Below are 22,374 nucleotides of genomic sequence, written 5' to 3'. Positions count from 1 at the left end.
GACTGTGCTTTTGCCTGAACCATGGAACCTGTGGAGAGTCAAATATGCATCCCCCTTAAGTTTTAGGAGATAAACCAACAGTCTTTTGGATTTGGATGTTCAGTGCTCCTTTTATCTATCCATGGTAGGGGTATTTAGGTTTAGTAGAGATGAATGGGTCCGCTCTTTCTGGAGAAGGGCTCCCCGGACCTCCAGGTAAGCTTCGGAACCCTGCAGGGGGAGAGGCCCTGGGTCGAGGGAGGGGTGGAGCCTCTGCTCAGCAAGTGGGAGGCCCTGAGTTGCCGCTCTCTGGTGGGCATGGCCCCCCTTGCTGAGGAGCCCGAGCTCGAGGCTGTGGTTGTACCTGCTGCCTGCACTTGCCTGGCTCTGTGCAGGGGTCCCAGGAAGAATAATGAAGTTTGTTGTGTTTCCTGGAAATGGTTGCCGGTTTCGCACCCATGCATTGAAATCTGGGAAAATAGGAAAGGATGTGAGGACCTAATCTGTGATTACAGGACACTGGACATTTTAGTGATACCTAGCTGTCTCTCAGCATTTCCTTCTCAGCCACCTGGATAATCTTTAATTTGGCTGTGCAGTGCCCTTGCACACCTCTGGGGGTGTTCTAATACATACGGATAGACTGCCTTGCCTGTCCGATGTCAGACATGCTTTCCTGAGGTCCACCTTTGCCTCCAAATGTCCTGAACTTGCCCGGAAGTGCTGCCCTCAGATTCTTAATTTTCTGAACCATGATGCTCCTTTGTTTTTGCAGAAGAAGAGAGAAAATGAGTGCAGGAGAACAGATCTTGTTTGGCTTATCCTTGGGTAAATGTGTAGTCTGACTAATTTGGAGGGAGAATCAGTTTAAATACCTACATTTTTACATTTCATAAAATACATACTTAATGCCATCACAGGAAGTAGGAGGGAGCTCTGTGTTTTTGGTAAATTCAGAAACTTCAGTGTGAGCTGTGTGGATTGTTTAATTCACAATATTTTAAAAATTTCATGTTGTTTAATCTGCAAATACTCTGAGCTTTTCCAGCTCTCTTTCTGTTATGATTTCCAGTTTAATTCCACTGTGGTCTGAGAGCTCTGCATAATTTAAGAAGTAGACAAGTAATTTCATAAAGAGCCATGTTTTTATCAGCAGCACTTGAATAAAAGTGGCCTTTATGAGGTTTCGAAAATTGGATTCTACTTTTAAGAGGCTAAAATCCTTTCTTTTTATCCTGTTTTTGGTGAGGAGAGCATTCTCCTTAATTTTCAACACCCCAAAATAGGTAGAGCCAAATTAAATCTTAGGTTAAGATTTCTGAAATATCGGGGCACCTGGGTGGCTCAGTCAGTTAAGCATCTGCTTTTGGCTCAGGTCATGATCCCAGGGTCCTGAGATTGAGCCCTGCGTTGGGCTCCCTGCTTAGCGGGGAGCCTGCTTCCCCCTCTCCTTCTGCCTACCATTCCCCTCGTTTGTGCTCTCTTTCTCTCTCTGTCATATAACTAAATAAATAAAATCTTTAGAAAAAACATTTTTGAAGTATCATAAAGAATTTGTGAAAATCCCTTATTGAGATTTTTTTGTCAAACACACCTGTGTTCTTCCAAAAAAAGGAAGGAGACAAGGGAGGAAAGAACCAAAATTTAGAGATCTAAAGAAATCAGTTAGGAAATGTAACATATTTGGTGGTTGTGGATGATTGAACAAGGCTAATTTTATATCTTGCATCAATTCTGAAGAAACACAGAATGTTTGTTTTATTTCAGGTGGCTATGAGCCCCCACTCACGAATGTCTTCACGATGCAGTGGTTTCTGACTCTCTTTGCTACGTGCCTCCCTAACCATACGGTCTTAAAGATCTGGGATTCAGTCTTCTTTGAAGGTTCGGAAATTATCTTGAGAGTGTCGTTGGCCATCTGGGCAAAATTAGGAGAGTAAGTGATTTCCCCATTCTGTTTTGTTCTGTGGTGTGGGGGGCTTTAAGCAATTTTGTGCTCTAATGTGAAAAACATCTATATTTAAGTAGGAGCAAAAGAGAAAGTTGGGAACTTTGTTGAATTGCTTTAGCCTTCTGGAATCTTAGTTGGCTGATTCTTGATTATTGAGGGGCAAATAGAATCTATGTTGGGGAAGGGGGGGCAGGCTTTTCCAGGTCTGTAGATCTCTACTTCAGTGCTAGTGTCCTGGCTGGTTTACTGTGCACTCTCTCCCTGGACTCTAGTTGGGAAGAGAGGGAGGGAGAGGAACTGAGATGGAAGAAGAAGATTGGGAGAGGAGTATCTGTGTTTGTTGGTTAACATTCACGATTTGAATGATTTTTAAGTCCTTAGTATTTATTTAGTTCTGCCCTTCAGGGCCATAATAAAATTAAATGAAATAATATGTATAGGGTCTCTCTGGTGCTTAGTACATAGTCAAGAGTAGAACACACAGAGGGCACCTGGCTGGCTCAGTCAGTAGAGCATGCGACTCTTGATTGCAGGGTCGTGAGTTCAAGCCCTACTTTGCGTGTGGATCCTACTTAAAAAAAAAAGGTAGAGCACATTGAACTTCTTATTTTTCATCAGGAATTAATTCTGTGATGAAATATGTTACTACCAAACATAGTACCACACAGATGTTACTTGTATTTGTTACCAGTAGCGGGACTGTGAAAAGGAGGGTATTTTCACCCATCTCTAATATATTATGACTATTATGTTAAAATTCTACACTTTGGGTAATGGAAGGGACATTAGGATGAAATTGTTAGAGTTGAGATGCAGAGAAGTTTTTAATGTTTGTTTCCTAGTGTTCTAAATGACTTGAGTGAGTACTCATAGACAACATGTCAGAAAACTAATAAATCACTGCCCGTGTTTTGTTTCAAAAACCTTTTAACCAGCCTTTCATTTATGTTAAGTTGTTTCCTGGGAGACTTGCAGTATTTCCCATTTTTTGCAAGAAAGATCCACCAACTATCAATTCAGGGATTTAGAAAGATCATCATGTTGTACAACTGTTTGGAAACAGCACATAGCCATCTTCTTCGCTTTTGATTTTTGGTATACTGCTTCTCAGCTGGGCAAATAAATGAGTCTGCTGGGGATTTGGAGTGCTGTTTACTTATCTTTTCATTTTCCTTCGATATCTAGATCTTTCTGCAGTCCTACATTTCCAACTTACTCTATGCCCGAAGCTCCTTGAACTTTGACAGTGTCTGTGGGTGGGATAGTCCAGTTACCGGGTAACTAGTTTATGGAATTAAAACAGTGTAGCACTTTACTGAGGCTGAGTCTGTTGAAGTCACCTTTGTGCTCATTCTTAGTTATGGAGCAGGAGGAAAAGAAGAGATTCTGGTTTTACTCCCCCCGCCCCCATCCATTACGCATAGGATCAGAATTTGTCTGGTCTTCCCAGGGGAGTCATGGTGTGGACCAGCATTGCTCGAAGCACTGTAGAGGTGAAACTAGCTCGTTTAGTGCTCACCATTATTTTTTGAGGTAGGTACTATTCTCACCCCCATCTTACAGATGTGGGAACTGAGCCACAGAGAAGTTAAGTGAATTGCCCAAGGTCACTCAGTAAGTGGTAGGGCCTGATTTTGAACGCAGATATCCTGGCTCTAGGATCTGCACTATTTTTTTTTTTTTTAAGATTTTATTTTTACATAATCTCTACAACTAATGTGGGGCTCGAACCCACAACCCTGAGATCCAGAGTCACATGTTCTACCCCCGACTGAGCCAGCCGCGTGCCCCTAGAATCTGCACTTTTACTAACATGAGTCTACTGACAATAAACCGGTATTGTTTATGAAGTTCAGGGGATAGAGGAATGACACTGGTGGGACTTTAAATGTTTCAGTGTCTTTGCTCCCTGCACTTCTACATCTTTTTGAGTATGCCACTTACTAAACGAAAGGAAAGGCAGCCAGCACAGTGCTGTCATGACATCAGGCAGCTTAAACGCCTGGTTTCATTTGGTTCTCTGCATAACCCCAGGAAGTAGGTAGGATTCTTCTCCGGCCTTTCTAAGTGGGAAAGCTAACCCAGAGGGTGAATTAACTAGCTCATGGTCCCATAGCTCTTCAGCCGCAGAGCTGGGACTTAATCCTGGATCTTTCGGACTCCAGCGCCTGTATTCCTCCCCACAAACTTTTTGCTGGAAAAATCATGAACTACAGCTCCGTGGGACCTCTCCATTCCCCTTCCTCCTACAACTTGGCATTTCTTCTTTTCACTCACATCACGGGGTGCTTTGGAAATCCGTAAGCCGTGGACCCTCAGCACAACCTTCCCTGGCGTCTCTCAAGTATCCTTTCTCCTCTGACCCCCTGTGTTGCCTTGCTCCCTCACATGTCATCCTGGCCTAGCGCCATGTTTCCTCCCTGGTCTTCCCATCGTACTCTACACTTGCCATGTGACCTCCAGCCGACCTTGCCGAGGGCACATCTGTTCCCACACTCCCTCAGAAGTGCCTTTCAGGGACTCTTGCCCCGAAGAGCCTCAGCAGGCACGTGACGCCATTGCCATCTGCTGTCTGCAGCTCTGTACCCTCGCTCTCTCCGTCACCCTCTGGCCATGCAGGCCGCCTGGCCACCTTTGGTCGCATGGAGCTCCTTCCACAGCCTGGAAAGGGCCTGCCGTCTCCTGCATCCACGTCTTTGGAAAGCTTTTTCTTCCTTGTCAGCCTGGAGTATATTTTTCAGAACTCTTCTGAAGCATTATTTCCTTTCCTCACCCTCCAGGGTACACTTAACCACTTTTTCAATTATGCCCACACGCTACTCTGGAGTTTTGCAATAACACTTCAACAGGCTATTTCACTTGATAGCAAGGGGACTGAAGAGTGCACTTGAGCACCTGCAGTTTTTCCATCATCATGGTGTTTTCTGGATGGCCCCGTGGAAATTCCCCGACATTAGCATGTGTCAAAGTGTATGTCTTATAGGTTGGGGGGGGCAAATACAATTATCCTACTGTACAGAAAACGTGGTAGTAGATAAAACACATGCATGGTATTTTTGCTTTATTTTTTGATATTTATTTATTTGCTTATTTATTTATCCGTGCCAAAAAGGTGGTTGCAATAAAGCATGGCCCCAGGACCCGCGGGCAGGAAGAGCTGCTCACGGCGCTTTGTGCTTGAAACTCTTCCTTTTTTCTCCCCCGCCAGAAGGATGAAAGTCTAACCTGCCTTACAGGTTGCCAGGTGACAGGTTTCTTTACTTACATGTGGAACCAAATGCAAGAAGCACGGTGTAATGGCCAGCTGGCTACAGTAGCTAGAGAAAAACAGAAAAATTTCTGTCTGTGAAAGCGTCCTGGGGATGGTGAAAGGTGCAGAAAAGTTAGAAGTTCTTGTTCTTGTATTTTTCATCTTTCACTTCTACTGTGGTTTGCTTTCAGTCTATCGGTGATAGCACCATCGTGGCCCCAGATTCCCTACAGTGGGTAATTGTTCTTTGGGACCCAATTTTGTGGTTATTAGTTCTGACAGATGGTGGGTGTGTTGTGTAGAATGTGTCACATGAAAATAAGCAAGATGCCGCGGGTGGGGCTGTGAGGCTGGCGGGCAGAAATGAGAGATAGGAGCTCATCCTGTAACAAGTACCTCTAAGCTACCTTTGGTGTTTTTTTGTAGACTGTCTACCAGGATTGTGATTTATAAAAAAAAAAAAAAATCAGCCAAAATGGGTTAATTTGGAAATAGCAGAGAATTGCAAGCCGGGACATGCAAACTGTGTCCAAGCTATGGACAAGTGCCTAGGATTGTGACTTTTGTTGATTGCTAACTTTGATGGCAAGAGGCAATACCTTGTTTTGCACCTGCAGCATATACCTGATAAACAACAACAGGGGGGCCTAAACATTTTCTTCTGCTCTCCTTTCTTTATCTAGGCAGATAGAATGCTGTGAGACAGCAGATGAATTCTACAGCACCATGGGGCGCCTTACCCAGGAGATGCTAGAGAATGACCTTCTGGAAAGCCATGAACTCATGCAGGTGAGTGGGCAGCATGGCCCAACCTCAAGGAACCCAGGGAAATATGTTTGGCTAGCCCTCAGATTGTTTTTCACTTGACCAAGAGTCTATATATAATTTGATCAAAATCTGTCACAAGAGGAAGGAAGAAATGAATAATGGGTATTTGTTATGCTTCCATTCAAGCTGTGTTGCTTAAGAGTCCAACCTCCAAAAAAAAAAAACCCCAAAACTTCCAAATCTGATTTTTTTTAGATTTATTTATCTTTGAGGGGTGCTTGGGTGGCTGGGTGGCTCAGTGGGTTAAGCCTCTGCCTTTGGCTTAGGTCATGATCTCAGAGTCCTGGGATCAAGCCCCACATCGGGCTCTCTGCTCAGCAGGGAGCCTGCTTCCCCCTCTCTCTGCCTGCCTCTCTGCCTACTTGTGATCTCTCTCTCTGTCATATAAATAAATAAAATCTTAAAAAAAAAAGATTTATTTATCTTTGAGAGAAAGAGAGTGTGTGAGTAGGGGGAGGGGCAGAGGCAGGGCATCCTCAAATAGACTCCCCACTGGGCAGAGAGCCTGCCGTGGGGCTCGATCCCAGGACCCTGAAATCATGACCTCTCGTGACCTGGGCTGAAATCAAAGAGTAGGATGCTCAACAGACTGAGCCACTCGAGCATCCCTGAATCTGATTTTTAACCTTTTAAAAGGAGATTTGTGGGGCAACATAATGATTTTGGGGAAGAAATTGTTGAGGATAAAAAGGAGATTATTGGATAAAAAGGAGATTATTCTAATCAGCATATTAGTTTATTTGTTTTATCCATATTTTCTACTCATGTCATTATGTTTTTTTTTTTTTTCAAGATTTTGTTTATTTGAGAAGTTGAGAGAGAGCACAGTGGTAGGGGGGCAGGGGTTATAGTGCAGAGGGAGAGGGAGCAGGAAGCCCGGTGCAGGGCTTAATCCCGGGACTCTGAGATCTATGTATTAATCATAAGTTTTAATATGAAAGACTTGAAGGGTTTTGTTATTTTCTGGCATGTTATTATATCTCAATATCATATTCACAAAGGCATTAAAATTGATAGTATAGAAATAACAGCAACATTGTTAATATTCTCTCTTGCATTAGGTTCTATAATATGATTTTACCCTTATTTTCCTCTGACACTTCTGACTGCTGCTTCTCTTTCTGGTTGTTCCTTCTGCCCACCCACCAACCGTGGGTCTTATCCAAGGTTGTCCTTGGGCCTTATTTCCTTCTTTCTCTGTGATTTCTCTCTCCTTTTTCTGGGTTTCAGTTTGTACTCATATGCTGGGTTCCATGCATGAGGTCTTGTTTGGGTGCTGTGCCCCGTCAACAGATTGGAAACCGAAGACTCAGACCCTGACTTAGCGCTGGAGAATGAGGAGTTTCTCTTCCTTTGTTCATTTCCTGGCATCTCCAGCTCCTTCTCAGAATCCCTGATGTTTAGCAGACAGCTTCCTGACTCTCTGAGAATGGTGACCACCCTACAGAACTTCCCTGAACATTTATAGTTTTTACTTCAACTTTCCTTTGCATTCTCATCTCTTCTTCCTTTTTTCCTGTCTCAGAGGAGGAAAAATCTCTGTCTGAGGCTGACCTCGATGCTCTGGTCCCGACTCTTCTCACATATCCCGGGGCCATGGCTGCATCATTGCTCATTCTCTCTCAGAGGGAAGTACCTTTATTGAACACGGCTCTGTGTGTGAGGTCCACGCTTGGCATTTTCCATGTATGAGATCCTCCATGTCCCACAGAACTGCCAGAATCATATGCCCAAGGCAGGACGTTGGGGTACCATCCCTTCTCCCTCACTCGTGAAACTTCAGTGGCTACTTCTGTGTCCTGCCTACAAAATGAAGCAGGACTTCTCAGCTTTAGCATCAGTACTCTTGACCAGCATTAACCCATCTTTTCAGCTACAGCTTTTGTGTTTTGTACCTTTGACTTACTCTAGTCAAGTCAAGCTGTCTTCCGTGCTCCCTGAAATCCCTGGGAATATGCCTCCTCTGTCCCTGTGCCCCCACTGCTCAGTCTTTCCCTTCTACCTTCACATGTTCAAGGCCTGCCTCCTCCTGAAAAGTTCAGATAACATTTCTTTTGTGGAACATTCTCTGATAGTCTCAATGAAAATCATCCCCCCCCTAAAAAAAGAAAAGCATCTCCCATTTCTTTGAACTGCTGTGGCATTTTCTTTGTACATCTCTCATGAGCATTCATCACGTTCGACCTTGACTGAGGACCATCTTCTTTCCTAGGTGATATTTTTAAGCTCCTTGAGGATAGGGATTGTGCTTTGCTCATAAACACTTAGCACTTTGCCTTTTACTAGAGCTGCTCAATAAATTTATTACTTCATTTAGCAAATACCTGTTAAGAGTCTGATTAGTTTCCTGCCTTCTCTTTTTCAATAAATGTTTGCTGGATTAAACAACACTCACAGATGGTGGCCCTCCTTCTAGATTCCCTCAGCTCTAATACAGTTGGCATTTTGCTGCCAGGGTGATTGTCCACACTGCCACCTGGGTGTCTGCACATGTGAGTGTGTGTGTGTGTGTGTGTGTGTGTGTGTGTGTGTGTGTGTAGGGCAGTGGTACAGAGCAGAGCAGGAAGGGGACTCATGGTTGAGCGAGTGGCATGCACAAAGTCATAGCCACTGGAAAACTTGGTGGTGTGTGAAGGAAACGATGAGGAGTTTGGCATTTGGGTTGGGTATGGAAGACCACAGCCCATGGTAAGGATTGGACTTGACCTTTTAGGCCTGTGGTTGTGAAATTGTGCTTGCTGGAATTCCAGGGTTTCTGTGGAGCCTTTGGAAAGGGAAAAAGAAGACCTGAAAGGTCCTAAGGAGAGAAGGAAAATGATCTGAGTTGTGACTTCTGCCAGATACGGGCAGGGGCAGCATTGTGAAGGGCGGACTTGAGGGGTCAAGTCTGACAGCAGGAGCTTGTGAGAGGCAGTGATGGGTAGAAACAAGGATGGAACAGAGACGATACTTAGAAAGCGAAATTGATAGGACTTGGCCTTAGAAGATGGATATGCAGAGAGGGAAGAAGAAATGGGGAAACAAAGGCAACCGACAAGTCTCTGGCTTAGGAAGGCGAACATAAGTGTAGGGGGGAGGAAGAATGGTTTGTTTGGAGACAGGTTGTGTTGGAGGCCCATTCTGGCTGCCCATGCCTTACCTATGCAAGGTGTTCCCACTACTTCACGGCTGGAACCTTCTGCACTGGTCAGAGCTCTGTTCCCACCCAGCTCTCTCTGCTTCCTGCGCTCTTTCTCTCGCGCTCTCAAATAAGTAAATAAAATCTTGCAAAGAACACAAAAGAAGCTTAAAGATCAACTACCCTAATCCTCTCACTTGACAGCGAGTGAGTGTGTGGCCAGTTCCTTTGGCTGTTGGGAGCCAAGTCCTCCACTCCTGGGCTGGTGCTTTTTCCCTACCGCCCAGCACACAGCTTCCGCATTAGTCAAACTATGTCTTTCTCAAAGCGGGACTCCCCTTTACAAAAATAAAGCCACATTTTATTTCCCTTAAGCATTGCCAGAACAAAGGAGAGCTACGTTGACATACACCCTCTTTGTCCTACAGAAATGTCCAATCTTGGGAACTAGAGAAGAGAGAAACACCTCATTCCCTTGCTTTAAGAGAATCCTTGAGGGAAAAATGCAGGCTGTGGTTTGATTGATTAGAAGCCATTTTAGTGGCTTTTCTTCTGCTGAGGAAAACATCTGGGTGGAGATGAACTGAGCTTAATTTTGTACAACTTATGTTTTTAGGCTTTTTTTTGCAAAGCATGTCAGTCTTGAAAAGAGACAGAAATTTTTTTTCCCAGCAGTATCTAAATATAAATGTCTGTTTAAGTGCATGTCCATAGTTTGGATCATAAATTGACTTGTTGGTTTTCTTTGGCATCATAGGGTGTTACGGAGAGAAATGGTGAATGTCATTTCAAGGCACTCTTTTTCCTGTATTCACTCTTAAAAAAAAAAAAAAAAAAAAACTAATTCAGTGGCTGGGATCCAATTATGGTGGGCCATAAATCTGCCAGCAAACCTGAAATGGCTCCAGATGAAAAATGTGGACTGTGTATAAGGTCTTTATTTTCGAGCTGAAGACGTGGAAGGATTCTCCCTGGTGGTCTTCCTCCGTTCTTTCAGTTCTCAGTGCCACACACAGAATAATCTGCTGGTTTTTTTCCTTCTGTAAATCACATCGCTCTTTTTTAATTTTTAATTTTATTAGCAATGGCTGGTTTAAAAAAAAATGGATAGTGTCTGGAAAAGAGATTGGGAGGATGCCAGTGAAATTGTATATATGGATTTCAGTAAGACGTTTGACGAAGTCTCTCATGACTTCCTTGAGGGCAACAGAGAGAAAAATTAGGTGCTTTTGTTAGAAGGGTCTGTAGGGAAAACCTACGTGGAAGTGCTCGTCAGTAACGATTGTAACCTGTGGGGGGCGCTCCGGTGCCATCACGTGGGATCTGCCCTTGGACTGTTCACCCCTTTTTTAAAGATTTATTTATTTATTTGAGAGAGAGAGAGAAAGAGAGAACACGCATATGGGAGCGAGGTGGGGCGGGGCAGAAAGAAAGGGAGAGAGAAAATCCCAAGCAAATTCCCTGTGAGCACAGAGTCCAACATGGGGCATGATCCTAGGACACCGATTTCATGACCTGAGCTGAAACCAAGAGTCAGACACTCAACCAGCTGAGCCACCCAGTTGCTCCTGGAATGTTCGGTTTTTCCCATCAGCGATGGCGTGGAAATGACAAGAATGTGGATGCGTGTCCAAAAGAAGGATCATGTCTGGTTAATGAGGGCTGTCAAAATTGTAACTGTCTGCTCTGCAAAACAATGTGTGCCTGTAACTGGGAGTGTGTAAGCAGTGCCTTTGTGACCATCTGTTATAGGAGATGTTCTAGAGGGAATCTCTGTTGCAGAAGGAGGTTTAGCGAAATTATGTTTACATTCCTTTCTAGCCCTAAGATCCTATTAGTGTACCATATTTGGCTGTAAGGCGACTCGTAACATACCTTCCTTGGAATCTGTTGTGAACTTCTGATTTACAAAGTTGGAAACCTAGAGCTTCTCGGGTACTCTGAGGGCTGTGGTGATGTGTCGTGTGCATTCTTGGCATAAACTTGCCTTCAGATGTGAGACCTTCAAATACGTGAATGAACATATGAGAAGAAGTAGTATAAACACGTTTGTCTCAGGAGCACTGATTTCTTCTATGTAGGACTAACTGAAAATAAAGGATAGAGAAAGAAAGATAAAAAATAGAGAATGAAAACACCAGTGGGGCCAGTTTTCTTTTTGCTCAGGTGTCTGAAACTGAGTGGAAGCTTGAAGGAGATCTCTAGGAGCTCGGGGCCAATTACCCTAGGGTAGGATGGGATGAAGTAGGGGCAGGATGGACTTCCCATTCCTTACTTATCAAGCTTCCTTCATGAGGCTGAGCAAGGGAATATTTTGATAACTTTTTATAAAGACTGGCAAAAATAAAACACAAGTGAATCTTTAGCTGGTTGACCTATTAATTATCTTCAGTGAGACATCTTCATTTATAAGGAATTTTGAAATTCCTAGCATTAATAATGTCATCTTTTAAAGTTGAATCCAAATGGTATGGGTTTCTTTTTTTAAATTATCGAGGTATGGTTGACATATAGCATTGTTAGTTTTCGGTTAATGGCTTCCTGGGAGAAATGAAGCTGTGATTAATACACATTTTTTGGTGAATATGTACTTGAAGGATTGAAGTAATATGTTTGGAGCAATTAAATTTTAATACAATTAAGAGAGCAAACAGGACTACTTTCTTCCTGCTGATAGAGTGATATATAATTTTGGAATCCTGGAGGAAGCACAGGTGCTTTTCCCATTTTTATTTATAGATTTTTGGCAGCCTATGCTTTACACCCTGTCACTTTATTCGTTTCTTTCTTTCTTTTTTTTTTTTTTTCCTTTAAAAATAACAGCTAACAATTTTCACCTAGAACTCATTCACGGGCATTTGAAAAGGTGGTATCTTTGGAGAAAGTGGGCAGCTGATCACGAGATCATCCACTAGACTTAATTTTGTCCAGAAGGTTGACATTAAATGTCTATAAAATCATCAAACAAAGCTTTGAAAAATAAGCACTAGTATGAAGATCATCGATGGGTACTTTATTAAAGAAGTAATAGGGGGCTCCTGGGTGGCTCAGTTGGTTAAGCATCTGACTCTTGAACTCAGCTTGGGTCTTGATTTAGGGGTCGTGATTTCGGGCCCTCATTAAAAAAAAAAAGTAATAGGGAGCTGTGAATTTCTGAATTAACCCACTTGTCATTGGGCCTGGAGGAAGTCGGATTGCCCCCGTCTGCCACCCATGTTCACCACTTGGAATGCCCAGTCACAGCCGGATTGATTTGAGAACTCACCCCTGCGTTTATCAGTACTGTTGTCTTTCTCTAAAGCAGGTATCGAATAGAATCTCTCCACCTGCTGGGTAAGGTGCAGATTCGACCTCTTCACATACATATCATAAAACTCTAATGTCTTCCCAGGATTGATAAGAGTTGTCTAAGGCTACCGTTTCAGACTTGGCATTTTTGCTTTTGTTTTCCAGACTGTTTATTCTATGGCCCCATTCCCTTTCCCACAGTTGGCGGAGTTGAGGGAAAAGTACACCTACAACATTACACCATTCCCAGCCACAGTTAAACCCACCTCTGTTTCTGGGTAAGGTCTTTTTATCCCCGCTTCTTGTTTTCTTGATGGGAGGCTTAGTACTTTAATGTGTTATTGTAACTTTGTATTTGTTAATCCCCAGATATATATATGTATTTTTTTTTCCAAAGTATTTTGGTGCTTAAAATTTGAATGTCTCTTTCCCAAAGGTTTTGATTGACATTCAAAAGAGAGATTTTTAAAACTGTACTTTCCGAAGAAGATTGAAGCATAAACTAAAGGAATATTTAGAAACTTATTTAACAGTATAAAATATTAAACATTTTAATAATTAAAATAGGGTAGAACAGATACATGAAGAGACAGATGAACTATTTTGAAATGTAAAGACTGACATTGACAACTATATGTATAGAAATTTAGTGTTTGAAAACTTAGCATATCAAATCAATAGTGAAACTTTTTATTTAAATGGAAAAAGTGAAATAATAAAATTAGCAGAAGAAAATGTGGGAAAATATCTTTAGTTCTTTGGAAAGGGAAGGCCTTAATTATGGATTCAAAAACACCAGGGAAAAAGTTAAGTACTTTTAAAAATAATTTTCTGCATGATTGAAAACAGAACCAAACCAAACAAACCTCCATAAACAGGCACAAAAAAATGTTTGTGAAAAAATATTTGTAACTGATATCTTGCATATATAAAGCTCCTAGAAATCAATAAGAAAATGAACACCCAATCGAAAAATGATGAGAGAATGGGCATAGGTAGTTTACATAAGGAATGACATCACTGGTATTAAGAGAAATATAGCTTAAAGCTAGATTGAGACTCTGTTTTTATCTGTCAGATTGATAAAAATTCAGAAGACTGACGTGCACTCTGTTGATGAGGCTATAGGCAAACACTCTTGCACATTGCTGGCTGGAGGTTAATTATTACAAGATTTGTGGCAGGCAATTTGGCAGTACTTTCCTAGATTACTAGTACATATTTCCTTTGACCCAGCAATTCTATCTTTATGACTTACTCCACAAATATATTTTTACACCTGCCCAAACCCAGTGTGTATCGGGTTATTTATAGTGGCATTGTTTAATGACAGTATGTGAGTGTAGACCACTCAGGTGTGTGGCCTGGTCCCGTAACATGAGCCACATGCATTCAATCTAATGCAGCAATAAAAACAGGGCGAGGAAGCTCTACTTGTGAATCTAGAGAGATTTTTAGGTAAATAGATGTGAGGTGCACAACAATGTAGATAGTATGCTGATATTTATTCAAAAAGAGAACAATAAGACTGTATAGTTATATTGGCTTATGTGTGCGTAACAAAACTGAAGAACACATCAGAAATTAGTAACAAGGGTCACCTTTGGGAATTAGGTGGGGCAGGGGCTGAAGTTGGACAGGGAAGGGAGGGAGACTTTTTATAGATAAGTTGTATGTCCACTTCTATATAAAACTCATGTATATGTCATTTGAGCCATGTGACTGTATCATTTATTTTTTAAAAATGCCACTATTTTGCTTGAATATTTTTCTTCTTCTTTGTTTTCCAAGACGGCATGGGAAGGTCAGAGACAGTGATGAGGAGAACGATCCAGATGATGAAGATGCTATTGCTACTGCCGTGGGGTGTCTCGGGCCGTTCAGTGGGCTCCTCGCGCCTGAACTGCAGAAGTACCAAAAGCAGATCAAAGGTAAAGAGACGGCTGTCTATGTAGGTGATCTCTGTGTATTGGTTCATTGAGCAGAGAGCCTGATGCAGGCCTCATTCCCAGGACCCTGAGATCATGACCTGAGCCCAAGGCAGAGGCTTAACCCACTGAGCCACCCAGATGCCCCAAGATTTATTTATTTTTGAGAGAGGGAGAGAGAGAAAGTGTGCACACATCGGGGAGGGGCAGAATCCTCAAGCAGACTCCGTGCTGATCATGGAGCCCAAGGCAGGGCTCAATCTCATGACCCTGAGATGACCACTGGAGCTGAATCCAAGAGTTGGTCACTTAACTGTCTAAGCCACCTGGGCACCCCTACTTTATCACTTAGTAGGATCTCTCTGTGAGGTGTTGCATACATCATACATATTTCTTTTTCTTTCTGAGGGGTTTTGCGTCCACTTTATCTGATTCCACTTGGTATGCTCAGCTCCCTAGCTCAGAACCTGGCATAGAACAGATGCTTAGTACCACATGCTATCTGAGTTCAATTGATACAGACTGGCTTCTTTTCCACTATAGAAATGTCCTCTGAAACATTAGGATAGCCTCTACTTGAATCTGAGGGATTAAAAACTCATTATCTCATAAGACATTCTGCTGGATCCTCTGCTTAGCCCATGACTTCTAGTCGTGAAGAGATAATCTCCACCTACCAGTTCTTTTAATAGTTCTTTTGAACAAAACAGAACAAGTCTACTTCCTCTTCTGTTGGACTTTTCATCAGATCTTTGAGAACAGCCATTGTGTCCCCCAAATCCTTCCCTATCGTCCAAGTTCAGAGTTTTTCAAAAGATACGACTTCTAGAACTTTTTTTTTTTTTTAAAGATTTTATTTATTTATTTGACAGAGATCACAAGTAGGCAGAGAGAGAGGAAGGGAAGCAGGCCCCCACTGAGCAGAACCCGATGCAGGGCTTGATCCCAGGACCCTGGGATCATGACCTGAGCCGAAGGCAGGGGCCTAACCCACTGAGCCACCCAGGCACCCCGACTTCTAGAACTTTTAATATTCTGTATATTCACCTTTTAATGCCCTGCGGTTTGGTGATGTCTCCCTTTGAGTTGGATGCTATGCTACATTTGTTTTTTTTCTTGTGGAGAATGGACTTCCTGTGGTCTGGACACCATTGATGGAATGAACTCTTAGGAAGCAGTTGGTGTCCTCTGGAATGAACTCTTAGGAAGCAGTTGGTGGTCCTCCCGCCATGTGGAGGATGGTCCATCCCGATATGTTCTTTCCTATCTCGGGTGGTGGTTCCTCCTTTAGGACATTTGTTCTACGTCTTCTAGTTTGAAGACTGTACTCCTTGCGAAAGAGGACAGAGACAAGAGTTAGCAGGCCCTCTGCATTTTCTTTGCCCTCTGCTAGCTTCCTACTGCCTTCTCAGAGTCGTGGGGCTATTTTCTCATTTTTGTTCTTTGTGTTTAGAAGGTTTCTTTTTGTTTGTTTGGCTGTTTTCTTCTGCCTGTGGTTGTTTCATGGTAATCTGGTCCTCAAGCCTTAGCTTGTTTTGAGTTTTAGCCTGCTTTATAGTTTTGGTTCACGTGACTGCGTGTATGTCTTTGCTATGTCCTCTCCTCTCATCTCTTTAAATGGCTTTTATTTTTTTATTTTTTTGGAACTTTAAATGGCTTTTAAAACACCTAAACTCAGCAAGAGTCCTATTGATTTTGTTATGCCCTCCACCCCTTCTCTCTGTGACCTGAATTTCAGCTTTTGGTGTGTAGCCATGAAATCAAAATGTATTTTAACTCCAAAATTTTTGCAAAAAAAAAAAAACCACAAAATTTTTGTGTTTCTGTAGTCTGGCTGTATGTCTCCACACTGCTTCCCCCCCCCCCCCCCCCCCCTTTTCCTTCTGTTTTTCTGTCTGGGTAGCTGTTACGTACTTCAGGATGATAGGATCACTTTCTCTTAAGTTTTATCATTAGCCTTTCTTGTCAGTTTTAAGTAAGCTCAGATTAGCAGGCCCGTTTTTTTTTCTCCTTAAAAAAAGTGTTTTCTGTGAAAAAGTAAGTAAGCTTATCTGATATTTAGGCTTTATCTGGCTAACACTTTTAGTAGATGTTAACATAATTGAAGTGCCCCATTAATCATTTTTTTAAAAGATTTTATTTATTTATTTGACAGAGAGAGATCACAAGTAGGCAGAGAGGCAGGTAGAGAGAGAGGGGGAAGCAGACTCCCTGCTGAGCAGAGAGCCTGATGCGGGGCTCGATCCCAAGACCCTGAGATCATGAGGTGGGTCGAAGGCAGCGGCTTAACCCACTGAGCCACCCAGGCGCTCCCCCCCCCCCTTAATCAATTTTTAAAAGCTGGTTCCCAGGCCACTTTTCTATATTGTGCTAGAAAAGCTTGTGCAATATGTGTGTATGCCCTCACACCGTGCTTATTTCTGCTTCTTAGATGTAATCCCAGATGAATCTACTAGTTGTAGGTATCAGAGGAGGAGAAACCCTATCGGACAAAACACACAGAGTAGACAGCAGGAAATGTTTTTTACATGAAAAAAACATTCGTTGCTAGAGATGCAGTGATCTGAAGTTCTGATGATTTTATAGAACGTGTTGCTATTTTTAACTTAAGAAAAACTCACTTCTAATGACTGACTAAACTGTATAATCAATTCCTTGTAAGTCCTCATACAATTACATGCAAATCTCTAAACCGACTTTAGACACCTGGAGTTCCCTTTCCCTGAGGGAATTGGGGGAAATGGCAGTGACTTTTACGTTGAAACAGTTGATCTTAGGTCTACGCAATGAACAAAGTGGTAATAAAAATCCAACAGTGAACCCACCCAGCTTGTTTGGATCCACAGTTAGGCTAATAAGAAAATGCAGACCTATTTTCAGGGCCAAAGGAAAACACCTATCAAACAAATTGTAGCAAATTGATTGATTGATTGATTGATTGATGGTTCGAACCCCGGGGCATAGTGTCACCTGTGCTCATTAATCCCTTTCTCCCCCATGACACCGTGTCCTTATCCCTCTCCCCTGGATTGCAGAACCGAATGAGGAGCAGAGTTTGCGGTCTAACAACATCGCGGAGCTGAGTCCTGGAGCAATCAATTCCTGTCGGAGTGAGTACCACGCGGCCTTCAACAGCATGATGATGGAGCGCATGACCACGGACATCAACGCGCTGAAGCAGCAGTATTCTCGGATTAAGAAGAAGCAGCAGCAGCAGGTCCACCAGGTGTACATCCGGGCAGGTAATGTGGTTCTCGGAACGATTTCAAGTTTGTGTCACCTTGTGGAAGAAAGAACGAGTGCTCTGAGGACGGCCTCCTCATGGCAACTCGCGGTGGCTCAGCAACCACAGACACGGCTGGCCCAAGCGGACAGCACATTTGGCATCTCATTTTTTATTTTATCAGGCTCTGCAAAAGAAAAAGGCCACGGGTTACTTTTAGGTACCAAGAACCGGGCAGCTGATGGTAGTAAACACATCTTTACTCTGTGTGCTTGTGGAGAGCGGTAGCCGAATGATGAAAATGTTGCAGATGCCCAGCAGTCCTTGGACTTGAGACATTTTGGAGCTCTTGCCTCTGGAACCTATTCTTCTGTGGGCTAGTACATGAAGCTACTCACCAGTCATGTAGGTAGTCCTATGACAGATAGTCATGGTCAGACAAAAAGGAAAAAAAAACCATCCCTGTGCCTCACTGATGGGTTAGCTGTGTCTTGGGGGTCTGCTGAGAAGAACGTAATTGGAATTGGAAATGCTCTTTTCCAAGGACTGTCAAACTGCCTTTTTTTTTTTTTTTTGTAATTCTGAAAATCCCAGGGAACAGTCTGCTTTATTATTTAATACATGCTGATTTGGGAAGTGGTTTGTCTTGTTCCAAATGAAATCCTAATGATTATGATGCCTGCCCAGTGTTAATCAAAATAGGAAGTTGCCATGTTTCTAAGAGGCTTGTGTGAACATGTGACTGATCTTACACAAAAACTGAACTTAACTTACACTTGTGCGGGAGGAGTGGGCCTCTTCCCCAAGAGTCTTACTTCAGCCTGAATCCTTAAGAAAGAAGGCGCAAAGGAAACAAAGGTAGCACTTTAATTTTCAAAGCATTGGCTCATGCGTATCCTCATTTTGTCCTTGAAGCAGATCTGTGAGGAATGTAAGGATAGATATTCTTATGTCCTTTTAAAAGATGAGGGGATGGTGTCTCAGGAAGGCTTCGCAGACTTAGTAGCTGTGGTGGGTGGTCAGGCCAGGGCTAGACCCCTGTGTTCTGATTTCTTGTATCGTCCTTTTTCAACTGCACCGTACACATCTCTGGGTAGGATAGTGAACAGTTGGTATTCTCGGTGGTTATTAGGTCAGCCCAGTGCCTTGAGCTCTAGTCAGGGGTCAGTAAACTATGCTCCACAGGCCAAATCCTGCTAGCTGCCTGTTTCTGTAAATAAAGTTTTATTAGAACACAGGCATGCCCATTTATTTACATATTGTCTATGACTGCTTATACACTGCAGTGTCTAAAATTACCTAGAATCAGGTCCTTTTCAGGAAAAGTTGGCTGACTCCTCTAGATCATAGTTTACATAGTTCTTTTTAGGGAGAGATTGTTGCTCAAAGGCAAAGTCCTAGAGCATTGCTTCTGAAACTTCAGGGTACATATAAATCACTTGGGGATCTGTTAAAATGAAGAGTCTGTTTCAGCATGTTTGGGGTGGGGCTGAGATTATGCATTTCCAGCAAGCTCCTAGGTGATGCCAGTACTGCTGGGTGGGGATCCCGCTTTGAGTAGCAAGCTTTTAGAGGCGATGGCATAAGGTGGCATCAGCAGTGTGGGCAGGAGAGGCTGCACCTGACCTCAGCTCCTGAGATGTAAAGGAAGGTGGTGAGCATGGTGGTTGAGTGGTGGTTGAGGTACCATCCTCCCAGGTTAGGGAGGACAGGAAGTTAGGGCCTTTTGGATCTGATAGCTTCTGTTTTTGTGGAGCAATTGGAGGAAAAGTCATTTGCTTGGGAGTAAATTGGGGGACTAAGGTGGGAGAGTAGAGAAAGTAAGGAAGATTTGGATAAAGGTCATGGGATGGAATGGAAGAAGGAAAGAAAAGGATTGTTTAGTGTCTTTGAGGACCTAATAAAATAGGAAGTTAATGAATCTGAAGGGCTTTCAGTCCACGTGTCTGTGTGATCCCACCTCCCACCCCACTTTTGGAAAAGATAATGTGATTTGTGGCTCCAGGGTTAGGAATTTGCCAGGCATAAAGGCATGGGGATGTTGGGAATGTCTGGTTATTGGTAAGGCACCAGTCCCAGTGATCAGCCATGCATCTAGCCTGGTAGGGGTGTGAGTGACCCAGAGACAGACGAGGGGTTATGGGAAGTTGAAAGATCAAAGAACCAAAGTCTCCTTGGCCCAGGACCATCGATGGCTATATTGGGAGAGAGCTAGAAGAGTCAAAGAGAAGAATAGGAGAGTTAAATATTTTTCAGGGAAGGTAGATCTGAGTGATGAGGTTTAGGATGGAATTGGGGTGGTAGAAGGAAGCGTGCGGATGGGTCAGTCAGAGAAACAGTCAAGTGACCGAGGATGGGTAATAGGATATGGAGTGAAGAGGAGACAGTTGTCAGCATCTTCAGTAAGGACTGGAGTGTGACCAGAGGTAGATGACAATAGTCGAGAAGCATAGAAGTGAGTTCAGCAGATGACATGGACATTAGGACAAAGGTTGTTCACACGAAGATGGTGAGGCCTTCTCCCTGGGGCCATGTGTGTTTGAACGTCATCTGAAAGAGAGGCTTGGTCTTAGCCACGGGAGGAGGAGGACAATAATACTATCGACAGTGCCCTCCAGGAGAACACAGCTTTTGGTGCTCTCCAGTCTTCAGTTTGCTTTCAAAGTCCATTGAGGACACAGGGATGGATTTTCGTACTTAGGACCAGGCATCGGGGAGCAATGACTTCACTGTGTTTTTACCACCTTCTTAATCACTTCTCTCATCCTGCTGTCTCTCACTTCATAATACGTGGTGTGTGTTCTTTTCCTACCTCTCAGAAGCTAACAGCTGATCATCCAAATGGTCATAGTGTTTGACTTATTTTTAAAAAGTCTCCTAAGATTTTTTAGATACAAGACCTCTGAGGTTGTTTCTCGGAGACAAAAACTCTTGGGAAGAAACAAGGCATCTGCCCATGAATTAGCAACAAGGGACCAATGAGTCTGCTTCTTGTGTACTCTCAGTCTCCTGTCTCCTCCCCTCGGAAGAGGAGGGAATAGGTATGCCGGGGCTCTAGGGTTGAATTCAGTTTTTGTTACCTTCAGTCACATGGCTTTGCCCAAATCTGGGAAATACATGGGCGAGATTGGGGGACAAGCTCTATGTGATTCTTGGACTGTGATGGCTGGTTTCTCTGTGGTACGTTTCATCCAACCTTTCACCATTTCTTTCAGACAAAGGGCCAGTGACCAGCATTCTCCCGTCTCAGGTAAACAACTCTCCAGTTATCAACCACCTTCTTTTAGGAAAGAAGATGAAAATGTCAAACAGACCTGCCAAGAATGCCGTCATCCACATCCCCGGTCACATGGGAGGCAAGATGTCTCCTGTGCCCTACGAAGACCTGAAGACAAAGCTCAATTCCCCGTGGCGGACTCACATCCGAGTCCACAAAAAGACCATGACGAGGACCAGGAGTCAGCTGGGCTGCGGGGACACCGTCGGGCTGATCGAGGAGCAGAATGAGGGATGCAAGACTAGCAGCCTGGGGGCAGCAGAGGCCTCCTCCAGTGGGGCAGCCACCGGAAGGGAGGGAAGCTGCGCTGGAAGGGAGGGCAGCTGCTCCGGAAGCAGCACAGGGCGGACGATCGAAGGGCGGTCCCCAGAGCCCGCGTTCGGGGAGGCCGATGCCGACGTATCTGAGGTCCAGGTGAAGTTAGAAGCCCTGGAACTGAGCCAGAGGGATGCAGCTGCGGGCCTGGAGCCCAAGGCACACCAGCCCTGCCCACCACCCTTCCCAGAGCGGTCTGAGGCCCCCGGTGAAAACAGAGCCCCCAGCAAGCCTCCCCAGGGCAGCCACCCGAAAGCACCCATCTTCAGCCCTTTCCCCAGTGTCAAACCGCTGCGGAAGTCAGCCACCGCCAGGAATTTGGGATTGTATGGTCCTACCGAAAGAACCCCCACCGTGCACTTTCCTCACATGAGCAGGAGCTTCAGCAAATCGGGGGGTGGAAACAGTGGTACAAAGAAACGGTGATGGCCCTCGGTAGCTGAATCTCCGTTCACCTTCTCCCGGCGGCCTAAGGATTCCAGCTGAATGGCTCCAAAAGCATTTTGACTGCCCAGTGAAAACAAGTAGATAGGTTCAGAGATGAACACCGGGCCATGAAACTGGGAACAAGAACTTTGAGAATGGGAGCTAGAAAGGGTACGTCTTCCCCACCTACCGATCACGGATCCAGTGAATTCTTGTGGCAGAATAAATATCGTAGTTTTAAAGTGTGACGTTTTCCCAATTTTTCATTGTGACTTGTTTAGACAAGACTGTGAATCTGGATTGTTAACCCCTCTTCCTTCTTCCTGTTCTGAGGACCTGCAGGGGTCCCTGTGACCACCCTCCCCTCAAATCTTCTGGGGGGTTTCCGACCCCGGAGCACGCACATGCTAACTTGCTAGAATAGAAACTGTAAAAAGGAAGTAAGTTTCTTCGTTGCAAAAAAACTTCTCAATTTCCCTCTTCCGGTCCTACCGAGGGAGTGTGTGTGTGTGTGTGTGTGTGTGTGTGTGTGTGAGTTTTTCTTCAGTAGTTTTTTTCAGACAGGCTCAAGATTTTTTTTTTTTTTAAATTCTTACGCTAAAGTGCAGGAGAAGGATGTAGATAGCCATTCTTTCTCTCTCCCCGCAAAATGAAGAAAACCTGTGTTTGCTGAAATTGAGTTTGGCCCAACAACTTGAAGATCTTATGCAGAGAACACGCATGGGATGGGTATCCAGACATCGGCCCGAACAGCGGGCTGACTCCACGAAGCTTTCTGTCCTCTGATGAAG

The 22,374-nt window shown here is 43.8% G+C and overlaps 1 protein-coding gene across 3 annotated transcripts in view; it reads left to right on the top strand.

Annotated features, from left to right (window-relative positions):
* Window positions 1-22,102, top strand: part of LOC111142146 (TBC1 domain family member 30) — a 78,856-nt gene extending 56,754 nt beyond the window's left edge. The window contains exons 8-13 of one of the 3 annotated variants that reach the window (XM_022495131.1): window positions 1,747-1,915; window positions 5,864-5,969; window positions 12,580-12,692; window positions 14,206-14,345; window positions 17,378-17,584; window positions 20,781-22,102. In XM_022495131.1, coding sequence (XP_022350839.1) covers window positions 1,747-1,915; window positions 5,864-5,969; window positions 12,580-12,692; window positions 14,206-14,345; window positions 17,378-17,584; window positions 20,781-21,583 — 1,538 coding nt within the window. In that variant the 3' untranslated portion in view covers window positions 21,584-22,102. The remainder of the gene's footprint in view (window positions 1-1,746; window positions 1,916-5,863; window positions 5,970-12,579; window positions 12,693-14,205; window positions 14,346-17,377; window positions 17,585-20,780) is intronic. The other 2 variants (XM_022495133.1, XM_022495132.1) reach the window with 2 other exon arrangements.
* Window positions 22,103-22,374: the final 272 nt, after the last annotated feature.

Source organism: Enhydra lutris, unplaced genomic scaffold (genome assembly GCF_002288905.1).
Source record: "Enhydra lutris kenyoni isolate GAN:26980312 unplaced genomic scaffold, ASM228890v2 scaffoldscaffold7, whole genome shotgun sequence".
Lineage (NCBI taxonomy): Eukaryota > Metazoa > Chordata > Mammalia > Carnivora > Mustelidae > Enhydra > Enhydra lutris.
The sequence above is the reverse complement of the archived record's forward strand: the minus strand, read 5'-3'. Positions and strand labels throughout refer to the sequence as shown.